The following is an 18,966-nucleotide window of genomic DNA, read 5'->3' as shown; positions in this document are numbered from 1 at the left end:
ATCTCAAAACCCAACGGCTTTTGGCAGAAATGCATCCAGTCCCTGCAGTAGGTTACAAGCGCTCGGTGGCCGCCATCTGCCAGAGGCCACTGGACAGTAAGGTTTGGGCCTGCAGTGACAAGACAAGCGGGGACTCACAGGATGGGTGTGAAGCCGGCCCTTTCCCCCCAACCCCAACAAGATCCCGAGTTGCCGCCCACTAACGGCCTCTCTGGCTCCTGATCAAGCCATTTAATGGCCATGATCCCAGAGACTCAGAAACAAATCGTGGAACCCAGCAGCTTTTGGCAGAAATGAGTCCAGTTCCTGCAGCAGGTTACAAGCGCTAGGCCACCCCAGGTGGTAACAGGTTTCGCACCTTGGCCTGTTCCCCCTGGCAGCCCGATGGACACCATCCTCCAGAGGCCACTGGACAGTCAGGTTTGGGCCCACAGTGACGAGACACGCGGGGCCTCACGGGATAGGGGTGGAGCCGGCCCTTTCCTCCCCACCCCAATGAAATCCTAAGTCGCCGCCCACTAACAGCCTTTCTGACTCCTGATCAAGCTGCTTTAACAGCCATGATCCAAGAGACTAAGGAACAAATCTCGGAACCCAGCAGGTTTGGACAGAAACCCCTCCAGATTTAATTGTTAAAATTTCAGAATTTCAAAATTACATGGCCACTACTACAGTCACACGATATCATATGTTATTCACAACCAGCAATAGAAAACAAATTGTCTACGGTTGCCTTTTCAGCAGATCTGAGTGTTGGGGTAAAATCCCAAATAATAATAGTGGTGTCAAAATATTGAGTGTAATGAAAGTAGAGAGTAATGTGGAAATCATCAGCCCCACAGGTAGGGAGAGGGTCTGGGATGGGGGTATACTGAGGTTTGGGGGGGTGGAGAATGGGCACTGGTGAAGGTATTGGTGTTTCATTGTATGACCAAGACTTAAACCCGAAAACTTTGTAACTGCTCTCAGGGTGATTCAATAAATAAAATTATAAAAAATGAAAAAAAAATGTAAGGTGGAGTTCATGCACAATTTAATCAGCTAATCGGTGGCTGAATAAACAGCAGTACTCCTATATATAAAAAAAAATTCTGACCAAATGTAGCATCAGTCACATATCTACATGGTAGACTGTGGTAGATATGAAGAAAAACTAAATAGAAAAGTATTTGTCAGTGTGTAGTTATGCATGTATATGTGTACATGTATAAGTAGTAAGAGAGGAAAACATTTATATGCAACGATCAAGACTATTTTCCAGGAAATGATATTTAAATAAAGTATTGAAGAACTACTTAATTATTTCAGTTAAAACTTATTTTTGAGGGAACAGAGTGATAGTACAGCTTGTAGGGCACTTGCCTTGCACACAGCTGACCTGAGTTCAATCCTGACAACATTATTTGGTCCCAAGCCTCACAAGAATTAGTCCCTGAGCACAAAGTCAGAAGTAATCCCTGAGCATCACTGGGTATGGCCCAAACACATATAAAATAAAACTTATTTTTTACATCAATACTATCAGACATACATAGATACATGCTCGTAGATCTCTATACTAAATCATCATACAAACACGATTAATCAATATTATTTTAAATATTACTCTAAAAATTAACAGCTAAAAACTCATAACCATATCATAAGTACTATATTACAGAGTTCTTAGTAATAAATGCAGTAAAAATTCAAAAATGGATGAAATTTTTTCTTATTTTATTGGTGTCAACAGCACAGCAGTAGGGCATTTGCCTTGCACGCAGCCAACATGGCCGACCCGAGTTCGATTCCTCCATCCCTCTCGGAGAGCCCAGCAAGCTACCGAGAGGATCTCGCCCGCACGGCAGAGCCTGGCAAGCTCCCCATGACGTGTTCGATATGCCAAACACAGTAACAACAAGTCTCACGATGGAGACGTTACTGGGCCCACTCGAGCAAATCGATGATCAACGGGAGGGCCTTTACTTACTTACTTACTTTATTGGTGTCGGGGCAACACCAGTGATGTTCAGGGCTTACTCTTGGCTCAGTGCTCAGGGCTCACTTCTCATGGAGACCATATATAAAACATGGGGAATCAATCCCATGTCAAACTCCTGGAAAGAAAGCACTTTACCCACTGTATTATCTCTGCAACTCATAATACTTAAATACCCTATATAAAGCATGTATAGAATTTAAAGCAGAATTTATCACATTTTAGAATCAGAACCCAAAAGAATATTTTCAAAGAGGCAAACATAAGATCATACTAAAATCTTACACAGAGATCCACAAACACATTACCAAACATGACACTAATGTTGAAGATAAAGATGAAATCTCCCTAATACCAAGAACATAAAACTTTTACCTAGAAACAATGAAATACTTTTTATAAGTTTACCTTAAAACCCATATAAAAGGTGAGAAACACAATATATTTTTGTGGTTGTAAAAATGTATTAAAATTACAAAAAATATTACATACATTATTATGCAAAAGAACAGATCATTACTTTTGTTTCTTTTCCTTTGACTCTGGACCATTTCTGTTGGAAATCAGGGCTCACTCTCAGTTCTGTGCTCAGGGATCACTCCTAGCAGTGCTCAGGGGACCATATGTGATGCCAGGCACAGAATCAGGGTCTACAAATGCAAGGCAAGTGTCTTAACCACTATACTAAATCTCCAACTAGAAAACAATGGGCTGGAGCGATAGCATAGCGGTAGGGCATTTGCCTTGCACGCAGCCAACATGGCCGGCCCGAGTTCGATTCCTCCGCCCCTCTCGGAGAGCCCGGCAAGCTACGGAGAGGATCTCACCCGCACGGCAGAGCCTGGCCATCTCCCCGTGATGTATTCGATATGCCAAACACAGTAACAACAAAAGTCTCTAATGGAGATGTTACTGGGCCCGCTCGAGCAAATCGACAATCAACGGGAGGACAGTGACAGTGACAGAAAACAATAATTTAAATAAATGACTCATTAATTCATTCTAGGTGTATGGTTAAAACATTTCAGAAATTGAATTAAATGAGCAAAATCTCATTAAAACATGGTTAACAGGGCTAGAGAGATAATACAGTGGGTAGGGCATTTTGCCTTGCAGTCAGGTGACCCAGGTTTGATTCCCAGCACTACATATGGTCCCCTAAACACCACTAGAAGTGGCCCCCAAGCACAGAGCTGAGAGTAAGCCCTAAGTACTGCTGGATGTTGTCCCCAGAACAAAAAAATATATATATTAAGAAAAGGATAATGTTTATTTATTAACCACCAATACTTCACGCCTATCTCCTGTTTCATGAATTAATTTTAACACAATCACATCCACTCATTTAGATATTACCTAAAACTATTCTGTGCTCTAAGCAGTGTTATAGCAAAATGAATGATTGAGACAGAGCTCCTCAGACCCACAAGGCGTAAAATATTAGTGACTGGGGCCACTAGCAAAATACTTACTAACCACTACCTCAAAAGTTTGATGAAAGATCTTTTATTCAGTGGCATCATCCTGGTTTGGGTCTTGGTCTCACGCTCCCTTTTATACCCTTAGAAATAGTTCCATTCTTGTACACAACAGGCGGAAAAACTGGGGGTAATATTGATTTAGACACAGACTCACACAGGGATCTTCAGAGTCATACTAAACCAAGTTTTTCTGAATGCTAGTACTATTGAGCTGCAAATGCTACTCTACTCTGTAGGATAGCACTGTTTTGTCTTTCCTCAAGTAGCTTAGGTTTACCGGGTCACACCCATCCCAGGACATTGAACTTGTATTATAAGTTAATATTGCCTTTCTCCTCTCCTTATGTCTTTTGAATAGTTTACCTTAAAGCAATGTCCTTTCTGTATGGACACAGGAAAACTGTTAATATTATGCTTTGTAACTTGGGAGTTGATTGACTCCAAATAATATTTACTCCTGGGCATCTGCTTTCTTGACTCAGTTGCCCTTAGTTCCTAGCACCCCAAAAGCAGGGCCCCGACGAGGGACTGAATGGACCCAGGGCAAGCTGTAAGCTACCCTGGCATTGAAATGGGCCAGGCCAAAGCGCCACGATACTCAACTATAAGTGGAGGGCATGATCCTGGACAAATGCTGTCATGATCCAAAAGTAAGTAACTACAAGACAAGGACCCTGGTGGGGCTAGAAGACTAACCTGCCCTGAGGACTGCGGAATGTATATCTCTCTTACTGTGCTCATACAGAATGACACTGCTAGAAATGCTATAAGTAGATTTACTACAACTATTTAAGTAGATTACTAGCTGAGGAAAGAACACACCCTTGTTAGGATTCCACCCTTGAGCAGATCTCCTACTCCTAGAGGAGTGGTCTTACCTCTCATTGTTGATTTGTGGATGTTCAACCCACCTTTGTGTCACTCACTGCCTTATGTGATTGCTATATAAACTAAGACTGAAGGTTGGAAGAGCAGAGTCAGAACTGAGAGCTCGAGCTACAGAGATCCAGAGTCAGAGCCAGAGGGAGAAAGGTTCCAGAGTGGGGCCCAGGAGAGAAGGAAGCAGAGGAGAGACAGGAGTGAAGAGGATTGGAATAAACTACAATTGATATTGACCAGCCTGGCCCTCGGTTTCTTCCTTCGTCTGCCCTTGGCCAACAGCCATCCCGATCCAGGCCACACACAGCGGCTCAAGAGTACCAAACACGGGTGGTGAGAGTGAGCCCTCGAGAGAGCCCGTGAACACACAACCTTCAGCGTGCTAAGATTTTGCACTACTCTATTAAAACTCATCTTTCAAATGTTTTTGTATCTTTTACATATGTGCACCTGTGTATTTCTTTGAATTTTCACCTGCAAATGACCTCCATCTTGCCAGTTAATCACAAATGATTTCATGGATTTTACCTCATATTTAGTACAGTAATTTCTCTGTGGGCTATAGTACTAGTTAAATGATGTTAATGGGGCTTGACTTGGGCAAGTTTTTGTTTTTATAAATTTGGTGTGGTACGCAGGGCTTCCTCCTAGCCTTGCACTCAGGGATCACTCCTGGCCCAGTTCAGAAGAACAGACGGCATGCGGCGGATCAAACCTGAGCTGGCCTGGTGAAGGCAAGTGTCCTCCTGCTGCACTACAGCTCTGGCCCTCAGGAAGTTTCTGCAACCCACTTTCTGACTGGTCAGTCCATCCTGAAGAATAACCTCGGATCACCTGTCCTTTTCGGGTTTCGTTTCTGCTGGACATAGGAGGACTGGGTGAGATTTGGCAGTGCTCCAGGATCTGCGCAGGGCCATGGAGGGAAGCCAGGCCTCCCGCGGGCGCACTCTGAGCTACCTCTCTAGGCCTCAGCTATTAAGAAATCTGTTCACTGCTGTCTTGATGCCCGCATCAGTGACAAACCCAACTGGCTTTCGTGACCGCACACTGACTAAACTCATACACACCTTTTCTGCCCGCCCTCAGTGATCTCGGACTTGCTCTCTCCACATGAAGACACAAGCCTCTGCCAGGACTGCACTACATAAAACAAAGTACATTCGAGGCAACATGCTGCTACAGAAGTACAGAACTCGAAAATATGATCCTGGCACTTGAGTTTTGTTCTTGGCCCCAACACCCACAATATTTCATTTCTGCAACACTACGGAAAAACCAAACGCTTCCTTTTTAAGTGGCTAACTGTGGATCACAAAGCACCACTATACCAAGAAGAGTATATTCTCTTATCAATGTTAAAATTTCTTTACTTACTTCTATGTATCACATGATGTCCCCTCTTGGAAAGCCCAGCAAGCTACCCATGATGTATTTAATATGCCAAAAACAGTAACAATAACGAGGCCTCATTCCCCTGACCCTGAAAGAACCTCCAAAATGGCACCGTTGGGAAGGACAAGTAAGAACAGGCTGCTAAAATCTCAGGGCTGGGACAAATGGAGATGTTACTGGCTCGAGCACATCGATGAACAGCGGGACGACAGTGATAGTGATCACATGATGTGCTATACACACACACACAAATACACACATTATATAATATATATTACATATTATGTATGAGTGTTAAGAATGTACAATTATTACATATGTGTATGTATACATACGGGTGTACATAATATGTACATGTATATTGGGCTGGAGCAATAACCCAGTGGGTAGGGCGTTTGCCTTGCACACAGCCGACCCGGCAGAACCGGTTTCGATTCCTCCACCCCTCTTGGAGAGCCTGGCAAGCTATGGAGAGTATCTCATCCACACGGCAAAGCCTGGCAAGATCCCTGTGACATATTCGATATGCCAAACACAGTTAACAACAAGTCTCACAATGGTGACTTTACTGGGCCCGCTCAAGTAAATCAATGAACAATGGGAGGACAGTGCTACAGTGCTACATGTATTATATATATATGGGCTGGAGCGATAGCACAGCGGGTAGGGGGTTCGCCTTACAAGTGGCCAACATGGCCGACCCGAGTTCGATTCCTCCGCCCCTCTCGGAGAGCCCGGCAAGCTACCGAGAGTATTCGATATGCCAGACACAGTAACAACAAAGTCTCCAATGGAGACGTTACTGGGCCCACTCGAGCAAATCGATGATCATATATTATATAATAATATATAATATATATTATATATATATATCTCCCCTTTCAGAGAGCCTGGCAAACTAGAGTATCTCGCCCGCACAGCAAAGCCTGGCAAGCTACCCGTGATGTACTCGATATGCCAAACACAGTAACAACAAAGTCTCACGATGGAGACATTACTGGGCCCGCTCGAGAAAATCGATGAACAACGGGAGGACAGTGACAGTGATACATTTATATATATATATATATATTTGGGGCAGGGTCCAGGGAGACTAGGCCATACCTCACTGTGCTGGGGATCACTCCTGGTAGTGCTCAGGGAACCACAGTGGTTCCAGGGATCGAAGCTAGGTGGATCAAGTGCAAGGCAAGTGCCTTACCTGTTGTACCACCATCTTTCCAACCTGGAATACTGTGTTTTATAACTCAGATGAACTTAATAATATGAATCTGATATTAAGCATTATATACATATATACAACTAAATAATCTCACATAAAATTAAATTATCTTAAAGAAATGGATCAATCAAAAATACTACAGTAATTAATACTTCACTCGAACGTTCAAAGAACACATCTTAATTTCTAATACTCAACTGCAATGAGTATCCCAGGAACACAAGATGGCATAACAAAGAAGAGATGGGGGGGGGGGGGGGGAGGGGGGGGAAGGGGACAAAAAGAAAATATTCCAAACTATAGGCCATTCTGGAAAAGCAAACTGCAATCTCAGTGGTGAGTGCTGGGCTGTACTCACCAGAACTGTGGCAGTAGTCCATGTACTGTGGAACTTGGACTGTAAAGGCGATCAGGTCTGGAGCTAGGAGAGATTCTGGCTTTCTGCTCTCATTAAGCCACTTGCTGTTATGAAGGTCTTTAGTGTCAGAAGGACCCTGAAGCAGTGGAATTAATTTTTCTTTTCCATTGTCACCTGGATAAAAACATTTATGAAAACAAAAATCAAGTAAAAAATGTCCAGTCCTAGAGTAGCTTCAGAAGGATTGATCTTAAAATATACAAACTTCATACTAAAATCAATAATTTTAGATATAAAATTATGTATCTGAAATTTTGTAATTTTAGGTATACATCTAATTATACTCCTAAGAGTATGATCAAAATCCCTTTTAGCAATAAAAAAAATGCTGACTGAACACATTCAGAAAAGCTTATATAGAAAACAAGTGGAATACACTGTATTCTAAATGTTCAACAATGCACCTCTTCAATTTTATCTTGACATTAAATCTGTGCAGAAAAAAATGATAAATAGTTCAAGGAAAGTATTATGAAATAATGAAGTAGTAGGAAAGTAAAGTCAGTTAACATCCTCAATTTGGAAAACAGTTGGATTTTCTGTCTCATTTTATTATACCAACAACATGTTAAGTTAATATTCACTCGAGTGTCATGTTATCTTTATTTCCTACCCCCCAAAGAATAAACTTATTTAATTTTTCTCTCCATAGCATTATTAAATCTACGCAAAGTTTTCCTTAAATAAAAGTTAATTTAATAAAGTGCAAAAGTATCATCCGACACAATTTTTTTTAATTTTTAGTAAAAATAAAAATATTTAAAACCTCTGATTCATAGGAACAATGAGTAAATTCTTGTTTCAGTAACGCTCCTTGTAAAACGCAAGGCCAATTCTCCTATACAGGCAATAAAGTTTTACATGGTCCAGCTGCACATACCTGGGGCTTTGGCACAAACTTTTATTGATCCCAGGGTCCCTGAGGCACATTTGACCAATGATGTGCTGCAGTACTTCAATTCAACATTCTGGATGGAGCCCTCCAGAGTTGGCAGGGGATTCTTAGATTTCACACCTAATAAAAGAAAACTGCAAATGTACTAGCCGATTGAATTTAAATAATTTTTATATTCCTTCACCAAGGCATTTAAACTTAATTATACTTTAATTATCTACCTCAGATGTTCTTACAGTATTTGTGTTAGGTTTCAGAGTTTAGTGTTTAGGAGGTGAAAGGATGCAATTTTTAAATGAATGGGCTGATCTCTCATAACCATGCTTACGCAGTCAGGTCTTCATTAATCAAGCTAAAGAAACAAAATATTCTAAACCAATATTTATTCTTAAAAAGGAATACTGAAAGCACTATATTTGGGTTTTTAAATATAGAGTAAAAATTTTACTTCTGAAATAAAGCTATGTTTCATTTGGGAGGAAATATTTTTTCTATAAAATTGATTCATTGATTCTACAAAGTAAATTCTACCAATCAATCCTCAAAGTGCATATTGATGTCTCTACAATATGCTTGCTAAAGGACATAAAAGCATAGAATTAAACAATTTCCATGAAATGAATGGAAGGGTAAACAATTTAAAAGGGAAAAAATCATTTTAAGAAGGAAAGGTGAGAATTAAGTAAGCAGAGATACATTAAGAACATTATACTGACAGTATCATAAAAATACTCATTTTAATTAACATTTGCTGGTACATAAAAAGCAGGTTATCACATTTAAAGGATGAGAATAAAGAATTTTAATTGCTCTCATTTTATGGATTTAAAGGATTAGAGGTACAGATACAAAGAATTAGATAAGTAACTTTTGCTCAAAAGCCTACCGTCAGTAGTAAGAGTATATAACATTTAACATAAAAAAATCTGATCCCGGGCTGGAGCAATAGCACAGCAGGTAGGGCGTTTGCTTTGCACACGGCCAACCTGGGTTCGATTCCCAGCATCCCATATGGTCCCCTGAGCACCGCCAGGGCTAATTCCTGAGCGCAGAGCCAGGAGTAACCATGTGCATTGCCGGGTGTGACCCAAAAAGCAAACAAACAAAAAAAAATTTGATCCCATCACAAAAGATGTAACCACTGCCTATACTCATGCACATCTACCTCAGTCATTTTCCTTCTTTTCCCCATTCTATGCCATCTTTCCTATCTGAAACTCTCTTAAGTGGAGCTATCACACTGTAGCACTGTCCTTCCATTGTTCGTTGATTTCCTCGAGCAGGCACCAGTAACATCTCCATTGTTAAACTTACTGTTACTGTTTTTTGGCATATGAATATGTCACGGGTAGTTTGCAAGGCTTTGCCATGTGGCAAAGATACTCTCAGTAGCTTGCCGGGCTCTCCGAGAGGGACTGAGGAATTGAAGCTACTTCGACCGCATGCAAGGCAAATGCCCTACCCACTGTGCTATTGCTCTAGCCCTATATGCCATCACTCCAGTCCTATATATAGTGGAACTATATGCAATTAAAACAAGCTAAACTTCCTATTAGAGATAATTGTTCTGAACTCTTTAACCCCAAAATTTAGTGTTTAACTCCACAAATGCTCCAAACTTTCTTCAGATGATCCCCAGAATTCTCTCATTTAAATAAATACAGAAATAACTAGAAAATAACTACAGAATTTTAATAATTTTTGTGACTTTAAGAAACACTTTCTTTTACATACTAACCATTCCTTTAGAAGGACCTATTCAAAATTCTTCCTTTGACTGTTATAGAAATGTGGAATGATTGAAAATTTTCCTATAGTCACATTTGTTGTTTCCATTTGAAGTAATACTTGATAAACTGGTATCTCCAAACAGGAACAGAAAGTGCACTTATATATATTTCTATTATTTTATATTTTCAAAATCCATAACTCAAAAATTTTTAAATATCAGAAATTAATGATACCAACAATACTTACATAATATTTATACTAGTACCAATATTAGCAGTACTAATAGCAGTGCAGTAGTACTAATTATAGCAGCTAACACTAAATTCTATGCACTATGCCTAGTTTGTTATCTCATTTATTCAAACACCCATACAAACATCCTACATACCAATTACTATTTCACTTCACATATGGAAAACCAAAGTTTAAAGAAGTAAATAATTTGCCCAAGGCTCAAGTTAGAAATTAGTAAGCCTAGATCACATTTCTTCTTATAAGGGAGCAGAGCTACCCACCATATTAAAACTGACTGCAGTTGCAAGAAATTATAATCAGTGGATAATTAATCCTATTCCAATCCATTACATTACATGATTAGAGGGTTACAAAACATAATAAAATCCTCCCTGAGTCCTAAAGTCTGCAAAGGTAAGACTCTCTGCTGGTTTTTACAGAAATATAAGAAAAATAGATATGGAGCAGAAAACAAGAACCTCTGAGAGATTTTCAAAATGGTTGCTGATGGTGCTAGAATAAATTTTTTTTCAAATATTAGCTTCTGATAGCTGCGAAAATAAAAACTATGACTAAGCAAAAATGACTTTAGTTTAAATTATTTTGTGACACCACTTTCTTAACCAATTACAAAATTTGTGATTCAGGGTAGAGCCCTACCCTGAATCACAAATTTTAAAAGCTCATTTTTAGTATTGAATGCATGTGATATGTAAGAATCTTAATAGGAAACTCTTGAAACCAATGAGATTCTCATATCTAGATAATAACATCGTTCAGACTAATTCTATGAAGACCAGTCTACATTTTTATGAAACTGATTTTATTACATTTCTCAGATCTTTCAATTTATGTTATGCATACATGATTTGAATACCAGATTCACCATCAGAGTGCCCACCCTCCACCAGTGCTCCAAAGACCCCTGACTCCCAGGTAAGTTCAGTTTTGTAGACCAACTCGTTATATTTCTGATATCTTGGGCCACTTCTTGCTCCCATATCATGTATTTTTATGTACTCAAACGTGAGAGAGATCATAATGTACTGGTCTCTCTCCTTCTGACTTAATTTCACTCAGCACGACGTCCTCAGGTCCCTTCCACACAGTGGCCAACTACATGATTTGGTCTTTTCTCTCAGTCACACAGTATTGCATCAAGTAATATTCCACAACTTCTTGATCCCTTCATCCACAGGTGGAAATGTTGGTTGTTTCCATATCCTGACAACTATATTAAATGCTATGATGAACATAGGTATGCAAATATCACCTCAAATTTATGTGTTTGTTTTTGGGGATAGAGGCCTAGAAGAGACATTGCTGAGTGGCATGGGAGATATATTCAGAACAGAACAGAACACTGTCCTCCCGTTGTTCATCGATTAGCTCAAGCGGGCCCAGTAACATCTCCATTTTTTGAGACTTGTTGTTACTGTGTTTGGCATATCGAATACATCACGGGTAGCTTGCCAGGTTTTGCCATGCGAGCGAGATACTCTTGGTAGCTTGCCGGGCTCTCCGAGAGGGGTGGAGGAATCAAACCCAGGTCAGCCATGTTGGCTGCTTGCAAGGCAAATGCCCTACTGGCTGTGCTATCGCTCCAGCCCAGGAGTTATATTCATTTAAAGTAATTTATTTTTCATGTCACAGTATCAGATTTATAAAAAAATAAATGAAGCATTTCTTGAAAATCAACAATGAAGAACATTGCTGGTAAAAACTAATTGTGGGTGTAAAGAAGAAATTTGAATGGCTAAAAGGCACATGAGAAAATGCTCTATATCACTCATCATCAGGGAGATGCAGATCAAAACAACAATGAGATACCATCCCACACCACAGAGACTGGCCCACATCCAAAAGAACAAAACCAACCTGTGTTGGCATGGATGTGGCGAGAAAGGGACTCTCCTTCATTGCTGGTGGGAATGCCGACTGGTTCAGCCCTTTTGGAAAACAGTATGGACGATTCTCAAAAAATCAGAAATTGAGCTCCCATTTGACCCAGCAATACCACTACTGGAAATATATCCTGGTGAGGCAAAAACGTACAGTCGAAATGACATCTGCACTTCTATGTTCATTGCTGCACTATTCACAATAGCCAAAATCTGGAAAAAACCTGAGTGCCCAAGAACACATGACTGGTTAAAGAAACTTTGGTATATCTACACAATGGAGTACTATGCAGCTGTTAGAAAAGATTAAGTCATGAAATTTACAGCACAGCGGGTAGGGCGTTCGCCTTACAAGCGGCCAACATGGCCGACCTGAGTTCGATTCCTCCGCCCCTCTCGGAGAGCCCGGCAAGCTACCGAGAGTATTCAATATGCCAGACACAGTAACAACAAAGTCTCCATTGGAGACGTTACTGGGCCCGCTCGAGCAAATCGACGATCAACGGGAGGGCCTTTACCTTACCTTACCTTTACTACATGGAAAGTTATCATGCTAAGCGAAATGAGTCAGAAGGAGAGGTACAGACATAGAAAGATTGCATTCATCTGAGGAATATAAAGTAACAAATTGGGAGACTAACACCCAAGTATAGCCGAGATAAGTAACCAGGAGGTTCACTCCATGGCTTGGAGGCCAGCTGCACATGCTGAGGGAGAAGGCAGCTCAGATAGAGAGGGGAGCAGCAAGTAAAGGGTGTTGGGAGGACCCTCCCAGGATGAAAAATGCATGCTGAAAATAGATTATAGACCAAACATGATAGCCAATTAATGCCTCTTTTGCAAACCACAGCACCCAAAAGGAGAGAGAGAACAAAAGGGAATGCCCTGCCACAGGGGTGGGGTGGAATGGAGGGTTGGTGCGGGGGAGGGATGCTGGGAGCATTGGAGGTAGAGAATGGGCACTGGTGGAGGGATGGGTTCTCAATCATTGTATAACTGAAACTCAAGCACAAAAATTTTTAAGGTCAACAACTGTGTCACATGGAGTTTCACTAATAAAAACTAAAAAAAAAAACTAATCATGGTGGGGCTAGAGCGATAGCACACCGGGTAGGGCGTTTGCCTTGCATGCGGCCAACCCAGGTTCAATTCCCAGCATCCCATATGGTCCCCTGAGCACCGCTAGGAGTGAGTCCTGAGTATAGAGACAGGAGTAACCCCTGAGCATCGCCAGGTGTGACCCCCCCAAAAAAAACTAATTGTGGGGGCCAGAGAACATTACGGTGCTAAGATGCTTGCACTGCACAGAGCTGACTCCGGTTCAATTCCTAATTCATCAAATGGTTCAACAAGTAACCATTCACCTAATGTTTCACCAAGAAAATGGTTCACCAAGTACCTCTAGGAATATTCTCTGAGCACAGAACCAGGAGTAAGCCCTGGATGTGTCCCAAACATCAAAACAACAAGAAAAAGCTAATCCGCCCTACAACCGTAACCGTGTGATTACGGTTGCCAAGTAAAGTTAGCAGTTGTAATGAACACACTCTGCTTGTGAGGAGGTCATAAAGGTATGAGACAGAGGTGACCCAGAAATGTCTATGCCTTCTCTTCATTTTACTATGAAATTTAAACTGTTCATTGTAAAAAGTCAATAAAATATAACTTTGGTTTCTTTCCACAATATCAAGAAACCAAAATGTGTAAAATGTCCCAAAAGAAAATACTAGGAGGGCAGACAGGAGCACAGCATTTTCGATTATACAACTCAGGGCATCATTCACAATGTGTTCTGCGAAAATGATACTTCCTGAAACCCATGAAAAGAAATTCATTAGGGATGTAACATGGTGAAATAAAAAGAGGAAAAATATTGAAACTTAAAAAAATTATGGTTTGGGACACAGGCAACATTACTTTCTAGCAGTTATCAAAATAATCACTATTCATGATTATTACATGTGGAAGTCAAAATGCTGTAAACTGGTCAAAAGGAATTTAACTTGAAAAAATCAGCTTAACATTATAGAGAACCTGATTTAAAGTAAAGACATATATTTTGCTAAGATAACAACTGGCAGATAAGATTCCACAGGACAATCTTAAGGATAGTAACAATGCCTTATATTTGAAGTACTGCCTTTCAAATCACCTGCATACCTACTTATTCAAATATTGCTGCCAGAATACAAGAGAATAAGGGAAAAGGAAAATCCTATGGTTCAGCAAATAGAAGTCAATTTTTTTTATCTTTTTTTTTTTTTTTTTTTTTAGTGAAGCACCATGAGGTACAGTTGTAGATTTAGAAATCCTTGTGCCTGAGTTTCGGTCATACAATGATCAAATACCCATCCCTCCACCAGTGCCCATTTCCCCCCACCCCCCTCCCACCCTGCCTCTGTGGCAGGGCATTCCCCTTTGTTCTCTCTCTCCTTTTGGGTGTTGTGGTCTGCAAAAGAGGCATTGAGTGGCAATCATGTTCAGTCCATAGTCTACTTTCAACATGCATTTCCCCTCCTGGGAGGATCCTCCAAACACCTTTCATTTGGTGTTCCCTTCTCTATCTGAACTGCCCTTTCCCCTAGAATATCCGGCTGGCCTCTAAGTTATGGAGTAATCCTCCTGGTGTTGATCTCAGCTATTCTTAGGTATTGATCTCATATTTTGTTGCTTTATATCCCCCAGATGAATGCAATTTTTCTATGTCTATCCCTCTCTTTCTGACTCATTTCGCTTAGCATGATACTTTCCATATTGTACCACTTGTATGTAAATTTCATGACTTCATCTTTTCTAAGAGCTACATAGTACTCCATTGTGTAGATGTACCAAAGCTTCTTTAACCAGTCATCTGTTCTTGGGCACTCAGGTTTTTTCCAGATTCTGGCTATTGTAAAGAGTGCTGCAATGAACAAACAAGTGCAGATGTCACTTCGACTACACATTTTTGCCATTCTGGGGTATATTCCCAGGAGTGGTATCGCTGGGTCAAATGGGAGGTCAATTTCTAATTTTTTGAGAAACGTCCATACTGTTTTCCAAAAGGGCTGAACTAGTCGACATTCCCACCAACAGTGAAGGAGTGTCCCTTTCTCGCCACATCCGCGCCAGCATCGGTTGCTTTTGTTCTTTTGAATGTGGGCCAGTCTCTGAGGTGTGAGATGGTATCTCATTGTGGTTTTGATCTGCATCTCCCTGATGATTAATGATGTAGAGCATTTTCTCATGTGCTTTTTTGCCATTCGGATTTCTTCTTTGAGAAAGTTTCTGTTTATTTCATTGCCCCATTTTTGGATGGGGTTGGATGTTTTCTTCTTGTGGAGTTCCACCAGTATTTTGTATATCCTTGTTATCAACCCCTTGTCAGATGTGTATTCGGTGAATATCCTTTCCCATTCTGTAGACTGTCTTTGTATTTTGGTCACTGTTTCTTTGGAGGTGCAGAAGCTTCTTAGTTTAAGATAGTCCCATTTATCTATCTCTGTTTTTACTTGCTCGGCCAGTGGTGTGGCATCTTTGAAAGTACCATTAGCCTCAATGTCATGGAGGGTTTTGCCAACTTTGTCTAAATAGAAGTCAATTTGACATCATACTCACAATCAAGCAAAGAATCTAAAAACACTAAAATTTTCTGATAGAATTTTACATAAACTAATGGATGATTATTTCATCTACTTATTTTACTTTTTTTCTGAAAGAAGAGCAACCCCTAACATATATTTTTAGTCCTCTGTCGAATCATTAACCCAAATTCTTATCTACCATGTTTCTTGCCTGACAAAAATTTTGCATGTGGAACATTTGTTTTTAGTTTATTTTTTAATAAAGAACTGCAACTATCATTTACAAAGTTAAAAAATAAATTGAGACAAATGATCCACATACAAAAGTGTGTGGATGAAAAAGATGAAGGCGTCAAGTCATATGCAAGTTACTTCTATTCCATCCCTAAATACCACTACAAAACATTTAAAACTTTTAGGGTATTTGGGGTTAGAGTGACAAAACAATACAACAGATTTAGGGTGCTTGTCCTGTGCACAGAATCCCCTTTTTAATCCCCAATACTACATACGGTCTCTGAGCACTATCAGCATTAATCTCTGAGCACAAAACCAGGAGCAAGCCCTGAGCACTGCCAAATGTAACTTCCCCTCACCCGACCCCACCCCACCCCGCCAAAAAAAACCTTTAGGTTCTAAATTAACAAAAACTAAATATGTAGCTCACCAAGAAGAAAAACTATTACAAAAATTTGGAAGATAGATCTTTGATGAGCAAACAACAACAAGATGACTTGGCAACATAAAGAAAATGAGCTTCATTGTGTAGATGTACCAAAGGCACTCAGGTTTTTTCCAGATTTTGGCTATTGTATACAGTGCTGCAATGAACAAACAAGTGCAGATGTCACTATGGCTATACTTTTTTGCCTCTCTGGAGCTGTTAGAAAAGATGAAGTCATGAAATTTACATACAAGTGGTACTACATGGAAAGTATCATGGTAAACGAAATGAGTCAGAAAGAGAGGGACAGACATAGAAAGATTGCATTCATCTGGGGAATATAAAGTAAAAAAATAGGAGATTAACACCCAAGAATAGCCGGAGATAAGTACCAGGAGGTTCACTCCTCGGCTTAGAGGCCAGCCACACATGCTAGGGGAAGGCACCTCAGATAGAGAAGGGAGCACCAAATAAAGGTGTTGGGAAGATCCTCCCATGATGGGAGATGCATGCTGAAAGTGGACTATAGACCAAACATGATTGTCACTCAATGCAAACCACAGCACCCAAAAGGAGAGAGAGAACAAAGGGGACTGCCTTGCCAAAGAGGCAGGGTGGAATGGGGCGGGGGGAGGGGGGAAGGGGAGGGAGAGATGGGGGATGGTAGGAATACTTGGATCAGTGGTGGTGGAAAATGGGCACTGGTGGAGGGATGGGCACTTGATCATTGTATAATCGAAACCCAAGCACAAAAATTTGTAAGTCTACAACTGTACCTCATAGTGTTTCACTAATAAAAATTTTTTAAAAAATGAGCTTGTGTGTGATGTTCCACCAAGAAGCAAGGGGATGGGCAGTACCAGGAAAGACAAGCCAAAAGACAGAAGGCAGCTCAGAGTGCAGAGCACAGAGAGGCTGAGATGTGCCTTGTGCACACAGAGCTCTGCATCGACTTTAAATTCATCCCAGTAAAAGTCTGCGAGTCCACCAGAAAGTTGGACCAGGAAGAATCTGGACTATGGGATATAACCAAAGAAAGGGGGGTGGTCTAAAATTAGTATAGAGAGGGAAACTGGCTTTCTTCTACATTTTAAAAACTAAGAGTGCCAGACTTCAAGAAAAGAAAGGGAAAAATTTCTCCCCGAGTGAAAACTATCTCGTCTAAAAGACAGACAGGAATACTGCTTAATCCACAACAGCAACAACAACGATTCAGCATCAATTCCCCTACAGTTACACCAGTCACGCAACTAGGTCAAACCTCACATACATGTTCCACTTACATTTCGGTAGGTTATCTGACAAACTGAAAAATCATTAGATAGTCGGTAAAATCACTAACATGAAAAGTAAACATTAAAACACAGAAAAATAACTTGAGGGACCCGAGAAACAGTACAAGGATTAAGGAACTTGCCTTACATGTAGCTAATGAGTTCAATTCCCAGCACCCCTGATGGTTCCCTGACTCTGATCAGGAATGATCCTTGAACACACAGCCACAAGCAAGCCCTAAGCACAGCCAGATGTGGACACACACACACACTACACAAACGCTTGTGGTTAAGAGATAATGACAGAAAAGGCAAACTTATAATAATGATGATGTCATTAATATTTAAAGATAATACTTTCATGACTATTAATTAGTATCATCCTCAAAGAAAATACAGAAAATAAAATAATAGGAACGGGGTGCTTGGTTGAAATTTTCAAAAATTAACGTTGAAGATAAGTTATTAATTCTCTCTAAAGTAATAGAAATACTGAAAAACACAGCTGAAGGAGTCTACCATAAATAAAAATAAGAAACTGATAACAGGAGAGAAATGACCAGAAAACGAGAGGGTCAACATAAAATCAAAAGCAAAAGTTGGAAAACCTATAAAAGCAAAATGGAGAAAATAACAGAATAATCAAGAAAAATTTCCCCTGACTGCCCGCACACTCATACACACACACACACACACACACACACACACACACACACACAGGTATACACAAACAAGCACAAACATACACAGACACATACGGTACCAGGGCTTACGTGAAGCTCCTCCTAAATGCCGCTGAGGGGCAAAGAGGAAACTGCATCACTCGGGCCTCTAACTAGGGAAAGTGAATTGCCCTGCAATGAGGAAAGGAAGCTTCAAGACTTTCACAGAAACTCAGGGATAGCTCAGCACTAGAGTGTCAGCCTTGCAGGCATGAGGCCACAAAGCTGATCCCCGTCCCCCCGCCCACGTTGGCTGCAGTAAATTGGCAAGTGCTGCCCCATGCCACAAGAGGGAGGGAGGGTAATTCTCCCTCATCAAGATGCACATGGACCCAGTGCAGTCACCAGAGAACGTGACAACGGAAGTAGGCAGGAGAAGAGGAGAGGGAAGGAAGCCACGTCCAAGAGCGGCAGTCGCGGGAGAGCTGTGCCGGGCATTTCCCTGACGGCAAGGCCCGCAGAGCAATGTCTACGGACGCCTTCTGGCCACCCATTTGTCTTCCTTGAGGAAATATCTGTTCGTTAACTCTCCCTCCCCCCCCCCCAAGTTTCTGAAGAGTTGTTTTTTAAATCTTGTAGAATCCTGCCAGTGCTTCATGTACGTTGGCTATC

At 40.8% G+C, this 18,966-nt stretch overlaps 1 protein-coding gene across 5 annotated transcripts in view; it reads right to left on the bottom strand.

The window, feature by feature from the left end:
- Positions 1–18,966, bottom strand: part of VPS13B (vacuolar protein sorting 13 homolog B) — a 667,453-nt gene that overhangs the window by 474,430 nt on the left and 174,057 nt on the right. For all 5 annotated transcript variants that reach the window (XR_008793959.1, XM_056124953.1, XM_056124949.1 and 2 more), the window contains exons 17-18: positions 8,251–8,385; positions 7,311–7,484 (exon numbers count right to left, since the gene is read on the bottom strand). Coding sequence is in view for 4 of the 5 variants with exons in the window: in XM_056124953.1 (XP_055980928.1) it covers positions 7,311–7,484; positions 8,251–8,385 (309 nt within the window). In the remaining variant the exon portion in view is untranslated. The remainder of the gene's footprint in view (positions 1–7,310; positions 7,485–8,250; positions 8,386–18,966) is intronic.

The sequence above is a fragment of the Sorex fumeus genome, unplaced genomic scaffold (assembly GCF_029834395.1).
Source record: "Sorex fumeus unplaced genomic scaffold, SorFum_2.1 ptg000053l, whole genome shotgun sequence".
NCBI lineage: Eukaryota > Metazoa > Chordata > Mammalia > Eulipotyphla > Soricidae > Sorex > Sorex fumeus.
This window is presented reverse-complemented; position numbering and strand designations above follow the sequence as displayed.